Source organism: Camelus dromedarius, chromosome 14 (genome assembly GCF_036321535.1).
Source record: "Camelus dromedarius isolate mCamDro1 chromosome 14, mCamDro1.pat, whole genome shotgun sequence".
Taxonomy (NCBI): Eukaryota; Metazoa; Chordata; class Mammalia; order Artiodactyla; family Camelidae; genus Camelus; species Camelus dromedarius.
The window spans coordinates 17,230,244-17,252,789 of NC_087449.1; the positions used below are offsets into that span (position 1 = coordinate 17,230,244).

At 33.6% G+C, this 22,546-nt stretch overlaps 2 protein-coding genes across 4 annotated transcripts in view; one reads left to right on the plus strand and one right to left on the minus strand.

The window, feature by feature from the left end:
* Positions 1 to 22,546, plus strand: part of NEGR1 (neuronal growth regulator 1) — a 778,258-nt gene that overhangs the window by 29,162 nt on the left and 726,550 nt on the right. The window lies entirely within an intron of this gene.
* Positions 11,163 to 11,641, minus strand: LOC105096641 (profilin-1-like). The gene has a single exon (XM_064493451.1). The coding sequence runs from the start codon at positions 11,625 to 11,627 to the stop codon at positions 11,238 to 11,240; it is 390 nt and encodes a 129-aa protein (XP_064349521.1). The 5' UTR covers positions 11,628 to 11,641; the 3' UTR covers positions 11,163 to 11,237.

Consider the following 22,546-nt stretch of genomic DNA (forward strand, 5'->3'; position numbering starts at 1 on the left):
TAAAAAGAAGCAATATTCAGCCCCAAACATAAAATAATCTTGCCAGAGATAATGAGCATGCTTCTTTTCAAGTTTCTGAACTAATCACACATTTACAGGAAATATAGGAGATAAGACAAATATTTAAACAAAACAATGAGGGTTTAATCAGCCAAAGCCAGAAATGGAAAAGTCTGTAGGAAAAATGATGTTTCTTCAGTGGTGGAATGGAATGAAAAGGGACAAGTGGAGGTAGCTTTTATAGATTAAAAGAATGTTAGTAGGCATTATCAACAAACGCAGTGTGTAGGCTTCTATGAACCTTGATTTGAACAAAACAGGTGTATATGTATATCGTAAGGCAGTTAAAGAAATTTGAATATGTACTGTGTATTATTTGACTTTTTAGAAGATCAGTATTTTCTTATTATGTATATTTTATATCAGGATTTAGTATTCTACAGAAAGTCCTTACATTTTACGTATTTCTAAAAATTGGTAGATGTGAATATGACCCCTATGATGAATCATGGCTGCGCACCCACAATATTTTAATCAGAAGTTTCCATTTTTAGTGTTCCAATAAAAATATTATTTAAGCAGCAGAGAAAATTATGACCTCTTATGAAAGTAAGAGTTAACAATTTATCTGTTATATACAGTTAGTAAGGTATTGAATACTATTCAAAAATGTTCGAAGGTAACTACTTCATAATCTATAAAAGTAATATGTTAACACAAAAATGCTTGCAAATATATACTAAATAGAAATTAGTTTGTGGCTCTTTTTGCCCTAACATGTTTATTTTTAAGACAAAAAATTGGCATAATCTTTAAACAAAAAAATAAGAATTTCTTTCTGTGAGATTATTTGTCATATTCTTGCATTTATCTCTTCAATAAATAGCCAGAAGAGTAATATTATAATACATTAAGGGAATTATTATATATTTGATAAGTAAATGTGTTTAAAATATGATTCTAGTTCTTCTGCTATCAATGAATTTTTCATTACCCAATGAGCTTAAATACTAGACCAATCACTCATTCATTTATTCAACAGATATTTTATTTTTGGTCCCTAGAAATTTCAACAAAAATTATCAGGAATATATTAGAAAAGCCCATTGAAATTTTACAAATGCATAGATACTTTAAAAATTGCTTAAATTTGCAAAAATTTCTTATTTCTGTATAAAAATCCTCATGTGATTTCCTTGGGAAGATGAAAATTTCTGGGGTACTTAGTAGGAGCATTTATTTATTCAATTTTTTTTGTGTTCAAGCAGATTCAGAATGATAGACCCTTTCCAGTAATAGCGAGCTCTTTGGTTCTCTTGATCATTATTTAAAATACTGGGTTCCATCCATGAAGCACTTAAATTATAGACCAGTACTCTCTATAAAGCATTCAATGTGCATTATTAATATTAGCATTAATTTTATTGCTTAGTTTTTTATTTTTAATTATATTTATTCAATTTTAAATTAAATAGTTATTTGTGTGAATATTTACTGAATATTTACCTAATGCCAGTCTCATTAAATGTCTAGAGAGCAAGGGCCAGAGGTTACCAGTATCTACTCAACACCTAGCACAGACCCTAGCTTTCAATTAAATGTATTTCAATTAAATTTATGATCATATTATGCATATTTTATAGATTTAGAGAGCAAAGACAAGAGGAGTAAACTAATTTAATGACCTCCACAGAATTAGGAAGTGGCAAAGATTAGATTTCTGTATATTGGCTGCAAAGTTTATAATTTTTTGCACTAGGTCTTACTGATGCTCTTTTTTTCAGTTCTTAGCCAAGGATTTTATAAATAAATAAATACATGGGATAAAAAGTTTTACCATTTATCATATGGCAAATGATTCTGAAAATATACCTTATTTTAGAAGAACAATGAAAAACTTATACTTGTTCATTAAATATAAGAACAAGAGAAAAGCATTTATTACTATTTTTGTGTAGACTATATTGACAGAGCTTTTAGCAGGTATCTACATTTGCCCCAAACCTCCAATATCTGCTTCCTAACTGCTCTCCTTGCTGCCACTCCTCAACCCCTGGCCCTCCAACAACCATTTCTCAACAGAGCAGCAAAGTGTTGAACAATCATTATTACATGGGTAAGTCAGAAGATGTCAGTCTTCTGCTCAGACTCTTCTAATTACTTTCCATCTCATCAGATGTAAAATCCAAAGACCTTAAAATGACTGACAAGGCCCTGTATAATCTGCCCACAATTGATTTGATTTCATCTCCTACGGTTCTGCCTCTGGTTTTCACCTTCCTAGCTGATTACTCTCCTTTCTCAAGATTTTTGCACATGTTGTTTAATCTTGAAACGTTTCTCTAATCATCCACTTAGCTTGCTTCCTTATTTCCTTCTGGCTTCTAATCAAGGGTCACCTTGCCAATTATGCTTTTCTGACCAGTGCTATCACTGCTTGACATACTATGTTTTTATATACTTATTGAAAAATATATATGGATGTAGGATGTAAACTCATAAGGGAAGGGGTTTTGTTTGATTTGCTTGCTTCTGTATCTCTGGCACTTAAAAAAGCATCTGATACAAAGTGTGTGGTAAACATTTGTTGAATGAATGAATGAATGGGTATTTGAGAGAGGGTTTAATAAGTGTGCTCCTATCCATACCTCTAGATACTTCAAACTGTATTCCTTACAGGAGGTTGAAACAGCAGAACTCAAAGAATTTGGGGAATTTTAACTTAATTATCTACAGAAATATAATACTCACTGAAACTCAGTTTAATGTGTAACTTTTACATCCAGTTAGGCATCATCTCTTTGAAATACCTAAATTTCCATCCTGGCACAGTTGCTTACTGTTTGACAGTGAGTAAGTTATCTAAATTTTCTCTTTTCTAAAAAGTAAAATGGTACTAAAACTCTTCTTGGTACCTTCTCTTTTATTCATTTAGTCAACAAGTACTATTTATTAAGACATTACTACCTGGCCATGTACAATTGTGCAATTGTTTTATAGAATAATACGCAAAGTACTTGGTTCAGAATAAGATCTCAATAATCAAAAATTATTTGTATTTGCAGTGGGTCAAAGGACATGTTGACTGTAATTTAATGGTCAGGTTAGCCATTATTTCATAGCAAGGGTCTACTGACACCTACTGCATCTTTCTCTCACCTGAACTAGAGGGGTTGTCAAGCAGTGATTAAGAGCATGGGCTCTGGGGTGGGAGTCCTTTATCTGATTCTGGCTCTTGCACCCATTGGCTGAGTAATTTGGGGCAAGTGTTTTGTTTTACTTATTTATTTTTAACTTCTCTGTCTTTATTTGTTCGTAGCGAGGATGGATAAACTAGCTTCTATATCATTTCATGCCACGAGGGTTAAATGAATCAAAATAGCTTAAGTACTTAAAAAAGTGCCCAGGTGATTAAAGCTTTCTTTGTTAGCTGTTATCGGTCCTATATTTTATTGCATTTAATTCCTAACTTACACAATACTTCAGATCCATTGAAAGCAGATGGTATGGAAATCTAAGATAAAATAAAGCTTGACATATTTCAATCAGTGATATTTCATGAATTTCTCATCAAATGCTTAATACTTTTAATCCTTTAAATGTGAGTTTTGCTAACAGTATAATGAAAATATTTTCCCATTTTCTCTTGTTACTGATGAATCTTTATTGACTGGAGAATTATCATGCCACTGTTGTGTTCTGTATTAAACCGAATTTACAGTGAATGTGGAGTGGACAAAGGTTGCTTTTAATTTCATTTAGTCATTCAACACACATTTATTTATCACCTACTTTGTGAGGAGCACTATGCTAATATTTTGGTTACAAAATAAATAATACAAAATATGGAATATTAATAAACAAGGACACTGTAAGTCTTGTGGAAGCTTACTCCTATCTGACAATGACAGCCACAAATGGACATGAAAAATTCTGAAGTGAAAAACAATCAACATGCTTCTCAAAGCAAGTAGACAAAACTTTGTAGAGAAGGCAATGCCTGAGGGATTTAAATAAGTAAGAGATCTTTAGGCAGACTAACGGGAAGGGATTCTAAGATAGGGGTGCAAGTCACAGAGACATAAAACGATAGCATGTTTGGGGCAAATTAAAGTTACTACATTATTGTTAGAGTAGAATGTGTGGAGGAGGCATGGCAAGAGGTGAGGCTTGAGAACGGGACAAGGATACTACAATAAAGGTATTTTTAAGACTGGAGATAGTTTGGTTTTATTTTGTTGGCTGCGAATTTTTTCAAGTATCAGAATAATCTAGTCGAGATTATATTTTAGAAGAGTAATTGATGGAAAGAAGGAGCAAAAGACTGGAAGTAGGATTGTTACTTTAGGTTATTGCAAATAGCCAATGAACAGATAAAATCAGTCTTATCGAATGTGACAAAACACTTTTCTGTGGTAAGAAAACTGCAGTCATCTCATTGCAAAAATGGGATTTAAGTATTTTGAGGGAATAAGCACTTTATGACAAATACTGGTAAAGACTTTAGTAGGATATTAAATAATTAATACTTTGATTTCTTAAATTAAAACTTGTATTCCATTTATATAGCTATTTACTTTCATTTAAGATTTAGTTTTTTTAGTAAGATAGAATTTTATTTCAATAATATTTTGAAACTTACACTGAGAGATTACAAAACTTAGTTCTAGAGATGTGTATTAGACGTCTAGAATTTAGAGTTGTTTTTAGATTACTGGAATATTTACTTAGGAATTTTGTTAAAATGAAATGTTGTTGTTATATTTCATCACTGTATATGCAGAGAATTTTATGCCAAGCTCAAATATTACTGTCATCTAAATGTATTTGTCATATATTTAAAGTTAATGTTTGAATTTTCTAAATAAATAGCAAAAAGAAAAATCTTATAACCATAGTATTCTTCTATTTTATTTTGAAATAATGTAATTTAATAGTTGATGCCTATTTGGCTATGGTATTGGCAAAATCTGTCTGATTCATTAAAATATAAATTAATGTCATATTACATTAAAATGTGCTGCAGTGTTAGAAATTATTGATGCCATGGCTGTTCCATTGACTCAGAAACTTAGTAGAGTGGTGACATGAAAGAATCTCCTTTCCTGATGGAGCTCGTATTGTTCCAGTAGAAACAGCATTATAAGTCTTTCAGACTGATACATTTTTAAAATAATTTTAGCTAATTATGGAATACATTATTTAAAATCTGTTCTAAACCCTTCTCAACCAATCAGGAAACTTTATTGGGCTGGCTGACCCAGCATGGAAATTCAGACAGTATACAGTTGATCCTTATTATTTTATTTGCAAGTATTATTCGGTATTTGCAAATTCTCTTTGGTTTATTTGTAACCCTCAAATCAGTACTCAGGGTACTTCAGAATCATTTGTAGATAAGTGCAGAAGAGCAAGGAAATTGAGTCAGCCTGTGAGCACATTCCCAGGTGAGGTCAAACAAGGCGATTTTGCGTCTTTTATTTCAGCTCTCATACTGTAAACAAGCGTCCTTTTTGCATTCTGTTTAGGGTCTCTTGTTTCTCATGGTTTTTGTTCATGATTTTACTGTTTAAAATGGCCCCCAAGCATAGTGCTGAAGTGCTGTCTAGTATTCCTCAGTACAAAAGGCTGTGATGTGTCTTATGGAGAAAATACATGTGTTTGGTAAGTTTCACTCAGGCAAGAATTTTAGTGCTGTTGGCCATGAGTTCAATGAATTAATGAAACTTCAACTCATGTTAAAGCTGTGAGTTTTAATGCCTTAAATGTTAACGGATTTTAAAACAGAAACTCTTACCAAAAAAAGATTGGCTATGTATTGATCAGATGATGAAACATTGTGACCAGAGGTCCCAGGAACCAAACTTTGTATTTTCCCCACAGGCAGTGGTTCAATATTTGCTGATTCAGTGGTTGCAGCAACTTAATAGAACATAACAACCGTGAATAATGAGAATTAATTGAACTGACTGTATTTACAGTTCCTAACTAGTAATTTTTGGCAGTGTGAGGTAGAAGATGCAGAAGCGGTGTTTTACTTTTATACGTAATATATTAAACAATGTTGAAAATGTGTATGAATTCATACTGTTGGGTAGACAATTCTTGAATCGTGTATCATCCTGTGTAAAATAGAAGAGGTTTATAAAACCCAACAGATCTAAAATCTCTTCCTCTCTCAGACAGTTAAAATAAAAGATAGGCTATGTCAGAGAGAGAAAGTTCTAAAAAGGTGCACACCTCAAAATGAGTAACGGAAAAGCTAAGGCATTTGTAACAGCCTAGATGAAGTAATACTTCCTTGCATCCTAGAATATATATTTTGAATATGAATAAATGAGGAACTCACATGTGTTTGGAAAAAGTTTTCTACCACATATTGTTACCAAAACAAAATAAGAATTCTGAATAAAATCAATTATTAATGAGACACATAGAATTAACTTGGAATCAGGAACTAAATATGGTGCACTGGAAAATCAGATTAAGATGCTATACTTAGGTAAATCTGAAAGGATAAATCTAGCTTTCCCTATAAATCTCCTATTAACCTAAAACAAAGAGAATTTAGTTTCCCATTCCCATTTAAATTAAAAACCTTGATCAAGTATATACCAACAGCACAATGGTATTTATCCAGACTTCACATCATACAGAAATTAATATGCTTATTTTTAGAAATAACTTGAAGTGGCATAAAACAGTCCTATAAGTAATGTAATATTTGAGATTCTTAGTGCGTATAATTAGATAGTGGGAGTTGATAAGTATAGTGGATGTAATCCAGTAAATTTATACATGTAACAGATCTCATTTTTCTACACTGTTAGAATTGTAGTCAAGTTATAGTTTTATAATATTTACAGGAAAAATAACTTTATTTACTTAAGTTATGTATCTAATATTAAGAGTGCTTTGATGGTAACGCAGAACTGAGACTATGACAGACTCTTTCCCAAAGTCTGACAGTGAAAACAGACACATAAACCATTCTTAAAAATTCTAGATTATTTCCCATTTAACCCTCAGAACAACCATATGAGATAGATATTATTTTTTCCCCCACTAAATAAAAGCTTATTCATCCACCTATTTAAGGCTTACCCCTTTAAAGAATCAGTGTAACACTTTCAAGTTTAGTATTTGTAAGGACATGTTCAGTGATTTAATTGAGGCAAGAAGTAACCTTCATGGTGTACAAATAATTTGATATGATTTGTAGGACCTATCTTGATTAAAAAAGCAGACTCATTCTACATTATTATATATTCCAAATATTATCAGAGTCGTATTTACATAGATATAGAACATGTTATTGAAAATTATTTTAAGATACATAAATAAGGGCATATTTTGTTTATTATTCATTTTTAGCTGTCCTTAATTTATAGCATGATACATTTGTCTCTCTTAATGGCATAACTAGTATGAGTTTAATTAACATATCTTTCACTAATCATACTACATAATGGTTTTCAAATACAGTATTAATATAAAGCAATCTTTTGTCCTCCTAGAACTATATTATCTTACTTTATAGAAGCATAACATCATACCCTGACAACTTAATAACACTATGCTATAGGAGTATTTACATATAGGTTCTTTAATTTGCCTCCTGGGAGAGATAGTGCCCCTTTCTTTGTAGCTATAACTCTTTGCAGTCGTGTAGGGCAAACCAGGAATGAGACAGAGTTTGAATCTCAGCTTTATCATTTACTAATTTTCAGTAACCTTGGGCAATACAATTAACCTATCTGGGCTTTCATTTTTCACATCAGACAAATGGAAATCAAGTATTTCCCTGCAAGTCCATGTGAACTAAGATTTCTCTCAGTGGCTTGGAAGACTTCACAGGGGGGGAAGTGAGGCTCCTGAACATTACTAGGAACGGCAATGCAGTGTAGACCTTTTAGGAAGAGTATCTTATTGAGAAGTGTCTTTTTTATTCCTGTAACTCAGTCTGATCTGATTACTAAGCTCCATGGTATGAGGTACAGTGTTAGTTCTACACCACTGGTTTTATCCTGTCCAGTTTCCACACTTTATTTTTCTGTTACTCACTCTTTGTGTTTTGTGTAAGTTTGGGGAAGAGGAGTACCTTGCTGGACTGTACCAACATGTGAGGCTTTTTATGAAGAGTGGAAGGAGGGAACACTGAGGACCAAGAATGGTTATTCCAGATGAAATGCAGTAGATCCACATCATTAAAGGAGTGAGAACTGTAGGATACACAAGTCTCTATCTGAAGTCACATTGCTAGGTCTCCAGTGACAGATGAAAGGGGACAACATTGCCCCAGGAGCACTTTTCTGACATTAGTGAGTCAAGTACAGCTCCACTTCTATTATGGTCCCTGATACGTTTGTTTTACTTTTATTTTTATTTGTTTTATTTTTTAATATATTTTTATTGACGTATAGTCAGTTTACAATGTTGAGTCAATTTCTGGTGTATAGCACAGTGCTTCAGTCATACATGAACAGACATGTATTCGTTTTCATATTCTTTTTCACTATAAGTTACTATAAGTTAGTGAATATAGTTCCCTGTGCTGTACAGTATGAACTTGTTGTTTATCTATTTTATGCTATCTCCAACGCCTAATTTATCCCTTGCAACCTCCTTCCCTCCCTGGTAACCATAAGTTTTTTTTCTATGTCTGTGAGTCTGTTTCTGTTTTTTAAATTTCATCAGCCTAACACATAGCAGATAATAAGCAAATATTTACCAAATCAATGCATAATTTTGCATTGTTTGTAGAATCCACTGTAAAATTAAAGGAGAGGTTTTGAACTGTTCATGCATTTACATGATTATAGATTCAATTATATTGTAATTGTTTGCATGTCTGTCTCTCCTACTAGAGGCTGAGATTCTTAAGGGCAGGGGCCATATGCCATTCCTGTTAGTATTGTTAACATTGACCACAGTGCTAAGGAAATGGCTGTTGTATGATGAAGGAGGAAGGAGGAAGATGTGAGAAGTTCTTTATAGAGTCTCTACTGAGTAGTTTGCCTAGTAAACGTGATGATTTGACATTTTCAGAGCAGCTGATGGAAAAGTAACCAGTTACAGATTATTAAACATTTAAATCACAAATAACTAATTTTAGATAGGAAACAAAAAATGAAATATCATCTTCAGGGTGGGAGAAACAGAAGGGAGTAAGGAAGACAATTACCAGGCACCTACTGTGTGCCAGGTGCTGCCAGGTGCTGTCCTGGATCTTTACTAAGTTATCTCATTTAATGCTGTTTAGTGCTTATAGGAACCACACAGAAGGCAGTTATTAACTCCATTGCATGTATGTATTATTCATATGGGACTTGCCTAAGGTCATGTGACTAGTGTATATCAAAACCAAAGTGAGAATACACATCTCTAGGCCTTCCAAATTTCTCCATACCACCAAGCCTCCCTAATAAAATAGGAACAAAGGGCCTAACATAAGAAAATTGCAGACTTTTCTATTTTACGCTTCTAATAATTGGAAACTGAGTAGCAATGCCTCTCATTGTATAATATTCTAGAACATGTGCAAATCAAAATTTTTAGTCTGATTTATATTTACTTGATAATTGATTTTAAATATTTGATTCTCTGGTTTTAGAATCCTCATCAGGTCTATAAACATCTGCTGTCTATAAATAAACCTTCACATATAACAGAGTAGTTCACTCTTTAGAGAAAGTTCTAGAGAAAACTATAAAAACACACTTGCTTTAAATGATTTGTAGTTCTGGAATTTATCATGATTTTTCATATGTGAGTCTTAACAGTGAAAAATTAAGGTATATGATATAACTTTCTTTAAACATTCACGTGTATCTCTTATATTCAAAAGTATTTTCTTTACTAGTATTGCATAGGACCCAGATGGATCTATATGTTGATATGACCATACTCAATTTTAACCTTCATGTGTGGAAACATTTAGAAAAATTCATGTAACATGGTACGTTAAACAAGAAATAATATGAAAATAGTAAACATCAGAATTTTGCATTTTCCAATTATAGCCAGAAATGTGTATTAGAAAACTCAGCATAGTATAGAAGCCTTTTTTTCTTTTTCTTTTTCTTTTTTTTACTGTCCTAAGCAAACAGAAACTAGAATTATAACAATATAATTTAACCCTGGGTTAGAATCCTCAGGTGCAAAGCACACAGTATCACTTGAATCTTAATTGCTCTTTCTTCATAACAGAAATCTCTGTAGATTATTTTGTACTCTGAAATTGTACTCTGAAATATTAGGAAAATGAATCTTATCACATCAGGAAAGGCTTAGGCAAACTGAAAGTGACTTGTTCAGACATTCACGGATCTCAGTGGAAAGAGAACCCAAAGACAAACTTGTTAATACCCTCCTTCATTTCTCTAGACTCTATTTTATAGCATAGAAAGTCCCTTTTCAGAGGGAGATAGTCCATAATCAATAATGAATACCCCAAAGATAAAAATCATAATTTAGACTATGATTGAACACTCAGAGGAGAACCAATTATTGATAATTTCCAATGATAGACTAGATATTTGTAAGGCTATTTCAAAACCGTATTTAGTACAGTCTTCAAGTTAATTTTTTTAATCTTCATGATCTCATTTTAAAAGATTGATCTTCACAAATACAATTTGCTTAAGATTATTCCAAGTTCTTAACTCTCTCAGATGTTGTCTCCATGCATAATTAATCACGTTACTTTGCGCACAGGACCTAGAGTGGCTGTGTTAGTAATGAAATTAGTAGTAGACTCCCCAGAACTCAGTTCATTCATCTCTCCCATTATTATGTATTTTCTATCCCCAGTAAGTAATTTTCCTTACTATTCAGAGTACCGCACTTCCTGCCTCCAGATCTTATTCATTTTTTGCTCCTTCTTCCTGAAAATAGTAGTACACACTTTGGATTTCATATTTTAAAAGTGCATTTGAAAACATTATTTTATTTCATATCATCTTCTTTCTTTCTTTCTTTTTTTTTTAGTAGAATCTTTTTTTATTCAGAAAAAAACCCCCAAGAAACAAAAAAGTATTTCCAACCACACACAGGAAGGGTATGGGTAGGGGGAGGTGTCCATCCAGCCCTGGCCCCCTGCCCATGTGGTTTTGGCAGCAATAAGGTGTGTGGGGTAATATATATAAAATAAAATGGTGTATGTGTGTGTGTGTGTGTGTGGGAAGGAGAGGGGTGCAAAAGCAGTGGGGAGTGGTGGGGGCAAGGGACAGACGAGGTCAGTACGGGGAACGCCGCAGGTGGGAGGCCATTTCATAACATTTCTTGTTGACCATACCACCGTGGACACCTTCTTTGCCCATCAGCAGGACTAGCATCTTGGCAGTCATGGCGACAGTGATGTTGAAGGTGGGGGCTCCGCCCGTGCTCTTGGTATGAAGATCCATGGTAAATTCCCCGTCCTGCAGCAGTGAGTCCCGGATCATAGAACATTTCTGGCTGCCAAGCGTTAGCCCATTAACGAAGAAACTTGACCTGTCTTTGCCAACCAGGACACCAGCCTCAGCAGGCGTGATGTTAATGAAGGTTTTCCCGGGGACGGCGGCCCAGACGGAGGGCAAGTCCTTATAGCCCAGGATGGCCGCGTCCTGGCGGGTCCCGTCCTCCATTAGGTTGTCGATGTAGGCGTGCACCCGGCCTTCGCGCTGCTACTGGGGCTGCTTGCGGGGCTGCTGCTTGGGCCGCGGGCGGGGGAAGGCGGAGAGCTTGGGGCACGCGATGCTGTCCGGACTGCGGCTCTGCTAGCTGTCTATTTCCTATCTTCTTGCTGCCCTCCAATTCATCCATCAGAGACATACCGACCTTCACAAAGGCTAGGTACTCCAGCCACACTGTATGTTGATAAGCCCAAAGAACATCTTACACTTTCCCATGCCTGCACCTTAGCTCACACTTTTCTGCTGAAACATACAGTGATACTTTCCTCTTTCCATTCTCTCCCTGTTCTCGTTACATTCAGTACATGCTTTGAGGCCAGAAAGAAACGTGACTTCCTGTGTAAAAATTTTCCTGAGAAGGGCAGCTGTAAGGGATTGCTACTCCCTCAAAACTGTCTTCAGTTTTACACTTTTCTTGTAACAGGAATGGCGGCTTGATATATATTCACATACGTTGCAACATCTCTTTGTAGATGTTTGGTTCCTTAAGAATTGAAGCCATATTACTTTTGCTGTATTTCAGGATATCTACATTCTTCTGCGTATAGTCAGATTATAAATGCTTGTGAGAATTTGGTGAACACAGACATTTGACAGAGATGTCTTTACCCTATAGGTATCTGTGAGAAATGGGGTCCTGGCTACACAGCCTCTGGCTGTTTTTCAGAACATGACTGCATACCTTTTAACTCACTGTCATCTTCCTGCTTTTCAGATACCTGGTATCCTTCTGTTGTTCTTGAGTGGGCAGAATAAAAGAGGCTTGGGGAGGTTAGGGAACTTATCCTTGCGTGGAAACAAAATGAAGTTCATGGAAATATAATTGTTTTGGTCATCTGTTTTCCCTTTGCTTCTCATGTCCAGCGCCACAGAGTAGATTTCCTTGTCCTTCCAGATATACAAAAAACACTTGATAAAATTAAAAAAAAAAGATGCTATGATACAATTGAAACTATTTTCTATTACTTTAAGGGAAAAAGTATTACTTAAAAATCTATCACAGCACACAGTTTTATAGACATTATTTTTCAAGGCTAGGCTGTAACACAGTTATGACCATGGTAATGGTTGGTAACACAGCTCAGTCAGTTATCTAAGGAGATTTTTTCTTGTGTGTGTGTGTGTGTGTGTGTGTGTGTGTGTGTGTGTGTGTGTCTCACTTTCTCTGAAAGGAAGCTGAATGTCCTTACCTGAGTGGATTAAAATGTAGCATAGACATGGTTTATGTGCTTGGCTATGCATTAGAATTACCTTGAAAGCTTGTTAAAATACAGACTCTAAGGGCACTCTAAGAGCTCCTGATTCAGTAGCTGTGAGCGTGTTTGGTTTGTAGTTTTTTAAATGCCCATCCCCCATATGATCCAGATGCAGGCAGTTTATGAACCAGTGTTTAGTAGATTCCTTCTGCATCTGTATAGGTGAGATTGTGCATTGGTGAATTATCTGAGGTTCTTACCAGACTTATGCTCTAAAGCAAGACCAAAATCTTACTTCCTTTACAAAACTTTATTTATTTCTTTATTTTTCTATTTGCCATTCTTCCTAAAAATAAAATTGATGAGGGACCATCTGTGTTCAAAAGAGCATGCCATTAACTTAACATGGCTCCTGCTCTCTAGTTCAGAGTATATAAGAACCACACAAATTAAAAAGCAAAATTATTACAATGTCATATGTTCTGGAATAGATAGGTGCAAAGCCATTTGGCAAAAACGTGATAAAGTAATATATTCTGTCAAGGTGAACGAGATTTCATGTAACAATAATTATAAGAAGAATAAGAATAGCAAACACGCGTGGTACTTACTATAATTGTAAGTCATTTTTATGTATTAACTCATTTAATCTTGAGACCAATCCTGAGATAGGTATTGCCATTATCTTCATGTTAAATGTGAGGAACAGGGTGCAAAATGAGGTCATGAACTTGTCCCAGATCTCAGTCTTGAATAGTGAGCAAGGACTCATAGCCAAACAGTCTTGATTCAGGAACTTTTCTCTTAAATCAAAAGAATTTACAAAGGAGACAACGTTTTAGCAGGTAGTACAGGGAAGGAAAAATCATTTCACAAAAAGAAAGAAAGGGAAATGTGAAAAGAAGCTATGGGTGTTGTTAGCAGGGCAGTCTTCCAGAGTTAGTTTGAAGAGTGGACATGTAATGGGTATATACAGTAACAGTCTATCAATTTATTTTCTCTCCCTGTTCTCCTTGGTTGCTCCTCTAGCCAACAAGTTTCATGGTTTGATTCATCATGAACTTGCAATATTATTCTGGACACAGCATGAATCACTGATGCAGTCATTCCTGGGTACCTTTGGAATTCTTTCATGACCTTTAGAGATTAGAAGAAAAACTTTTAGTAATACTAATGATTATTAGCAAAGTGCACATCTTATTAGAATAGTTTAATAATGTGTATTTGTGAGCAACTCGGTTCGACCCAAAGGGCTATATTAAATCTTAAATGGCAGGACGTAGTTCCAGGATCAGAATAATTTTACAGTTTACTGTTTGGGAGGCTAAAACAAGAGTCAGCTTATTAAGTTTTGGATGACAGCAAGTTGGACGCAGATGATAGAATCTTGGATACCATGAGATTAGAATTCAAACTGACTGACAAATTAGAGTAATATTCAGCTTTATAGTAGATGAATAGAACCAATTCAGAGTGTACTTTGGATATAAGATAAACAAAAAGATTGAAAGTGACGAAGTAACAGTACTATTTTGGAAAGAAATCTGAGATTCGAAAACTAGCTAAGGGCCTTTTTTACTTTGTTTATATTAATTCAGCAGGTCTGTATTTTTGTTTGTAACGAACAACGCCGTAATTTGATTTACATATTTGATGATTTGTGAAATGCATTTGAGACCTATCTGGGATTACCTCATATCAGCAAATCAGTTTCTACAATAAAGCTATACAGATAACTTCATTGGTGCCATTCTTACTAATCAGCAGTATGTTTTCTTAGGAGTTAGGTAATAGTACTAATAATTTTTGAAATCATTTATCATCATTATGCTGAAGAAAATTTGTGAGGGATATAGGAAACCCATTCTTAAAGAGCAGATTTTAACTTTTAATGTCAACGTTGGACAGCTTGCTTTGCTAGAATTAGTTTGACAAATGATTCATGTGATACTTCCAGCACTGAAATCTGCAGTATATCCTACTCAATGTGGTTACTTAAATAGTGAAGTCCTCTGCAATCAGAGAACTCCCACTGAACTAGTGATTATCTGTATGATACATTCTAATGTACTGAGCAAATGTGTAAAGATCTTGTGGATTGATTGTTCATTTTACTAACTTCTTAAACGGAATGAGGGGGAAAATTGCACAGTGCTCTATCATTGTACAAAATTTGCTTTTTGATAAAACCAGAATGTCTTAGAAGAATGTGGAATTTAGAAAAGTAATTTTCATTACATTTTGGAAAAGATATTCTTATTTGGGAAAACTTCTTTGAAATCAGAGAATCTAATTCTTTGAACCTAATTCTCTAAACAAGTTTTCATTTACAGGCATTTTAGAATACATCAAAGACGGTGATCATTAGGTTTCTTTAAAAATCAAGTTAAAAAAATGAATATAAAGAAGTATTGGTTGACATGATGTAACACGACAAGATTTAACAATTAGTTCAAGTATTTCTTCCAGATTGTCATTTTACTTGCCTCATACTTGAGCACTGCTTTTGCAATGAAGATTTAAAAACTTTCAGTGGATAAATGCTACCTGTGTGAAAATTTAGATCATTTACTTTGGAAAAATATGAAATTTATTATATAATTCTGACCGATTTAAAATATCAAATGGCAGAATTGACATTTGATAACTAAAATGTCATTTACAATAAAATATTGTTTTATATATGCTCCTCTCTGTGATAATATGACTGTCAATTAAAAATACCTATAAGAGCTAATACCGTAGACCCCAGGATCACCTTGCTTAATCATGACTGTAGCATGAATGGTAGTATTCATGCTGAGACTCTATGGGCTTTTCCACAAGTGGAGATGGAAAAGTAATTTTGGTAATGATTTTCATAAATATGAAATTGATGATTTAATGACCACATATGGAAATGTAAACCCCAAGTTCCATCAGTGAGGAATTTGATTTTGCACTGTGCTTGAGAAGAGAGACAGATGGAGCGGGATAGATTAAAGCTGAATTCTGCTCTGATTCTTCTTTGACTTTTTTTTTGAGTAGACGTGTAAACAGTATGGTGACAGCAATACACACAACCAAGTGATTTTATGTGATAATTCCCTTATTCTGTTTTCCGTCACCCTAATTATAACCTTCACCTTAAGAAGCGGAATTGTGAGAAGCAAAACTTTATTAAAATGCCACAGGATTAGACTATTTGAGTTTCATTTTCCTCAAATAAATACAGCTGAATGGAGACATGAGAGTTCTATCCTTCAAAAGTCTCTGATCATCCATAGGTGTTCTCAAGACTTCCTTTTTAAGACTTTGAAGATTTTTATGCCACTCACTATATTTTACATCATAATGATAGCTAGTGGTGGAAGGTAACATGGTGTTTTCTCAGTACTAACAGTAACCCTGTATTTAAAGCTCTTTGTATGGGCCAGGCATTTTCCTAAAAACTTTACATGTTTTAACTTATTTAATGCTTACAGCATTGTCAGTCAGGTACTGTTCTTATCATTACAATGAGGCAAGTGAGACACAGAGAGGTTAAGTAACTTGCCCAAGGACACACAATAGTAGGAGAAGCCAGTATTCTAAGTCAGGCAGTGTTTCTCTGTTGTCTGGAATCTACTGATTGTGCTCTGGATAACACTGGTTAAAATTATGGGTCCACATCCTTTGAAATTAAAGCTTTCCCCAATGCTTTGTGAATTCACATTAATGTCCCTTAAAAAAAAAAATGCTCACTTTTGCTTGTTTGTGAGTATACAGTGACTTATCCATACCACATCAACCATGACTCTTAACATTGATTTCCACAAGAGGAAATCCCCAGTTTATAGCAAGGGGCTTGTTATGATAAAGGAAGGGTCTAAACTTAACCTTAGCAAAGCCAGCCACTTCAAATGTAACATAAACATTCACATTCTCAGAATGTTTTTTAGCTCCTTCACTCCAAGAAAATGCCCAGTGCCTACTTCCCTACTTAGTTTCTAGCGTTGTAATATCATCCTGGTTTTCTCTGTCCTTCCTTCTTGGGAGTAAAATGATTTTTCTTGTCTCAAGCAAAGCAGCCTCTTCCCAATCTTTCCCTTCGTGGTCTCTGTTGTTGCCTTGCCCTTTGCCTCAATTTCTCTAACTTGGGGATGTTTTCCCAGCAAGCACTTCACATCTTTAGAGGACTCTGGGAATAGCAGTCAGGATGATTCTATTTTAAACTATTTTCTCTCCACTTAGTATTTATTTATTTATGAAGCACTATGTTTTGTAACATTGCTTCTCATGCTCCCGTCTTTCCCATGAAGTAGCTTTTATCATTCTCATTTTAGAGATGTGGAAACTAAGTTCCGAGAAAATTAATTCGCTTGTCCAAGGTTTCAAAGCCGTTAAGTCCAACAGTGTACGTCCCAGCTCCAATTCCAAAGTCCAGACTCTTTCCAATGGTGTCTTCTCATTTAAGTCATGAATACTCTTAAATTTGTTATATAACCATAGTATTTTGTAATCAGATGCTTTGCATGCATACAGGTTCCATTTTCCTCTGAAGGAGATTAACTTCATAGCTGTTTGTGAAAATGGAATAGATGGACATTTTACCTACTTTAATATAATAATTGAGCCCTTACAGTTCTCAGTACCATTTTTAAAGTTACAGAATAGAAGTATGACAAAAAGGATGCTCTTTTTTATTTTGTTAGAAATATAGAGCTCAGAAATATAAAAGTAAATATACATGACAAAGTTAATTTAGTTGCTGAATCACTTCCTTTTCTGAATCTCAAAAGGCACTAAGAATGGGAATGCCATCATTTTATTAAGAAATAAACATTAGAAGAATATATTGTGAGCATATTGGTAAATATTTATTTTTAATAGCTACAATAGTAAGTGATAAATATAGTGGGTTGTGACCAAAGATCAAATCAATCTCCTATTGCAACTTGAGAATTTCTGAATGTATGAATTTGTGCATGGAGTCAAATGTAAACTCTCCCTAGATAATTAGGAATAGAAGGTTATAACTTTTGCCATTGGGAAGATCATCATTCTCTAGATATTCAATAAAGTCTATGCCCTGTGACACTGATGATTCAGAAAGCAAGTCTATGTCCTCTATGTGTTGTTCATTTTTAACACTAAGAGGGCACATATGTCATTTGTAAAATGTAACTGTTTGATACTTAGATTTTTTGCTTGATCTTTCATTTTTATAGTAGGCATTTATTCCTGATGCTCTTATTTTAAAAATATCTGTGATAATAAAATAACATTTTGTAATATGTTTAGTTTTCTAACAATAAAGTTCTCTTTTGAAATATAAAAAATCCATAATTTATAACTATATTTTAGTGATACATCACATGAATACCCCCTAACATAAAAATTTAGATCCTGATTAAGCCAGTAGGTATTTTGAATATTTGTTATTCTTTCATTTCCACTCAAACTATACTTATGGCTAGTTTACAGTAAATTTAATCCATAAAATAATTTCTTTTGTGAACTTTTTGTCTTCTTGGGTCTTTTATTCTACAATATAATTCTTTTGCTAAGTCAGTTCCTTGCTAATTAAATTCTTCTTAATGCAATCCTTAAAAACATATTCTCTTTCAAAATCATAAGACAGCAATCATTTAAAATTAAAACTAGGAGTTATCTGGGTTAAAATTGCTATTAATTATTATGAAGAGTAATTGTCTTGCCCAAGATTTGAATTTCTTCTGTCTGTCTTAGAGTAAATAACTACATGAAGCTATTTTAGAAGTGACATTTACATTTTTAAAAATTGTCTTATTTTCTACTTTTTATTGAAGTATAGTCATTTTACAATGTTATGTTAGTCTCTGGTGTACAGCATGGTGATTCAGTTATACACACACACACACACACATATATATATATGTATATTCTTTTTCATTATAGGCTACAAGATATTGGATACAGTTCTCTGTGCTATGCAGTAAGAACTTGTTGTTTATTTTATATATAGTATTTTGTATCTGCCAGTCCCAAACTCCTAATTTATCCTTTCCCTCATCCTTTCTCCATTGGTAACCATAAATTTGTTTTCTATATCTGTGAGTCTGTTTCTGTTTTGTAAATAAGTTCATTGCATCATTTTTTTAGATTCCACATATAAGTGATATATAGTATTTGTCTTTCTTCATCTGGCTTACTTAGTATGATAATCTCTGGATCCATCCATGTTGCTGCAACATTCTTTTCTATGGCTGAGTAGTATTATATTGTGTGTGTGTGTGTGTGTGTGTGTGTGTATCACAGCTTCTTTATCCAGTCATCTGTCGATCAACATTTAGGTTGTTTTCACGTCTTGGCTATTATAAATAGTGCTGCTGCGAACGCTGGTGTGCATGTATCATGTAGAAATGACCAATTCTAAAAAAGAGATAATAATTACTAATCAAGATAGACTATCCATCAGAATTTAATGAGAACTGTTTAGTAAAAAAAAATTTATATATATTAGATGCCCATTGATGTTGAGCATATAGCTAATATGTAAATTTCTAAATGACAAATATATAGGAATAGTCTTAGCTTCTTAACTATATATTTTCCTTATTTTTTAGCCCTCTGTCAACTGTTTCTTTTCAAAGAAATAATTGCTTAGCACAGGGTATGTTGCTAGGGGGATTTTGGTGAACAATTTATTTTATAAAGTTAATTATTTCATGAAGTGAGAAGAAATTTTAAATATATTAAAATTGATTGTTATTTTTAAGAAATATAAATACTAACAAGATATTTTTCAAATATAGTACTAATGCAAAACTCATATTTAAATAAAATAGTTTGATTTATATCTTAAATACAACAATCATAAACTAACTTTATTATAAAAAACACCATGAACTTATCCCATTTAATCCAGCTCTGATGAGAAATGAAGGACAGTGTGATATGAATAATAATTTACAGTCACTTGAAATCAGGGCAGTCCTGAGTTCAAATAAAGTTCTGCATTTACTCATGAGGAGATCTTTAGTATGTTATTTCCCTGGTCCTTAGTTTATTCATCTATAAATAGTAATAGACATTTCCACAGGGTTGTTGTGAGAATTACATGAGAAAGTATATACATGGCACCTGGCAATTACAATAACCCTGAATAGGTGATTTTACCATACATAATTTCTCAAGATATTTTAAGATTGTCTTAAGCAAAGACTGTATATTTTCTTTTTTAATCGTTTTTATGAATATTTTCTAAAATGTATTACAAATTTGTTAGGTAAGCAAAATATATTAAAATATTGTTTAAATTTCTTGACAGAATCATTACCAAGAATATTATTGATTCTGTATTTTTTGCTCATAAGCAAGAATAGAATAGAGAATTCTTAAAAACAATGAAAAATGCCCTTTCTGTTTAAATTATAAGCAATGGCTTTCTCAACATAGATTCTGGTCTGAAGGTCTCTGCTAATATCTCTTGCATATGATTAGAAGAATAGACATTCACTTATGCAATGCACATCTGTTTGATTTCTGCTGTCTGATTGAGAAACACAGGGCAGTAAGATTCAGCTTTGTAATCAGGTCTTAATGTTCAGATGTCTTCATTCACTCTCTTATTCCAAGCTATTAGGAAAACTATTGGAAAACATTCCCAAATAAATGTAAATGCATAGTTTTTAAAACCAATGGAAAAATTATAACCTGTAGTTAAATCATTGTGTTAATTATAATTAATAATTATAATAATCATTCATGTCTTTACATGATACTGTTTACTTAACAAATCTTAGATATGTTAAACCTACAAACAGTTTTAGATGAAAATAAATTTTCAAGTATATTTCAAACGTACTCTTGAGTTATTGTCTCTGTCTTTCTCTGTATCTCCATGTTTCTCTGTCTCTGTCTCTTTTTCTCTCTCTCTGTCTCTCAAGTATTAGAAATGACATCATTTTGTAGGCAACAGAAAGAGAGCTGTAAAATGAAACGTCTTTTAGTTCAGATTGTAGAACACTACCTATATAACCTCGGGCAAGTTGCAAGCTACTTAGTTGTGTAAGCTTGAATTTATTCATACGTTAATAACAACAACAACAACAACAACATCTACCTTACTGGGAAGTTATGAGAATTACATAAAATGTTACATATAAAGAAAAAATAATTCAGTATATTTGTATTTCTGTATCACTGCATGGTGTTCTTCCTGCAGATAGTCAAGGTACTTCATCAGAGAGAATTTTCCTGACCCGATTTTAAATCGTACCCTCCACTTTCCCACCTGCCTTCATTGCCTCTCACACAACTTGGCCATACATTAGGAAGAGTGGTCAATAAATTTGACATCTTTCCTAACCAAGTTCCTTTATGGGGTCGGTCCTACTGTGATATAGTTCATGAGATAAATGTTACTAAAAAAGAACCTCCTTCTCAAAACTTAGACAGAAAATGTTGGCTGCATGCATCAACGAAGCCCTGAGTTCTCTGGAGATGGAAAGTTCAGTAGTCAATTTGGTATGCTTAAGCATGCAACAGTCCTCTAATTTTTGTCAAAAATATTTTTAATTAAAGCAATTGTCATGCAGCTGTAATGTTGTCATTTATCAGCGTAATGAATTTAAGCTGAAGGCCACTCTTACTGTGAGAATGAACTGATTGACTGGAGGGTGTACATTGATAATAATTAGTCTGAAAAGTGCAGTGGTGCAAGTCAATGTCTTGGTGCTGAGAATTTCCTTGGGGAACGTAAACCATAACAAAGCTGTCAAGCTGCTGAGAGATGGAGATATTGCTGATTTGTGTTTCTAATTTATTCTATGATACTTTCAACTTATATGCTGAATACATCAGAAATGAAAAAAGATATTTCACTTAATAAGCTGTATTAAAGCCTTAATTGGTAAGCTAATCATGAAATTTTTTAGAAGAGTGGGAGAGTAGTGTCAGAATTATTGTAATGTTATTTTGGTAATGTTTAGCAAATATCCACCGCTTAATATTTAATGTTATAATTTGTGTGCAGGTAATTTTATTTCAGTTTTTTGCATTTTAAAGGAAGATGATGTTATAAAGTAGGTAGGACTTTTATTTGACTAATGGAATTGTTGTCATTTTTACAGACACCTGTACAGCATGTTTCAGGAATGCATTAGGTAGAAGAAAACTCTGTCATTAATCGTAGTTTTTTCCAGTTGTCAGGTGTAATAATTTACTATTGAAAAAGTTCATTTCTAATAGGATTTTCAAAACTCTGTTTCCTGGGTTATACTTTAAATTTTTCAGGAAACCAGTCACAGTATTTTGTGCAAAGCATAGTTTTGGACCTCAGTTTGTTTATCTTTATTTCTTAAGAGGTTGGAAATGTGTTCCAGTTATTTATTGCTGCATGACACATTACTCTAAGCTTTGTGGAGTGATACAGAAATGCTCATCAGATTTCTGTATCATGAATTTGGACAAGATAAAGCAGGATGACTTGTTTTTGCTCCATGGTCTCTGGAGAGTCTGCAGGGGGTGATGTAGATAGCTGGGGACAAGAATTATCTGCCCACTATCCAACAGAGTAGCTACTATTTATATCTAAATTTACATTAATTAAATATAATGAATAATTTAGCTCTTCAGTCACACTAGCTTTATTTTAAATGTTCAGTAGCTACCTGTGGCTAGTGGCCGTTCTGTTGGCAAGAATGTATATATAGAACATTTCTATCACAGAAT

What these genes read in the sequence shown, in the direction of transcription:
- LOC105096641 (XM_064493451.1), bottom strand. Translation starts at nt 11,627, where the DNA reads ATGGAGGACGGGACCCGCCAGGACGCGGCCATCCTGGGCTATAAGGAC.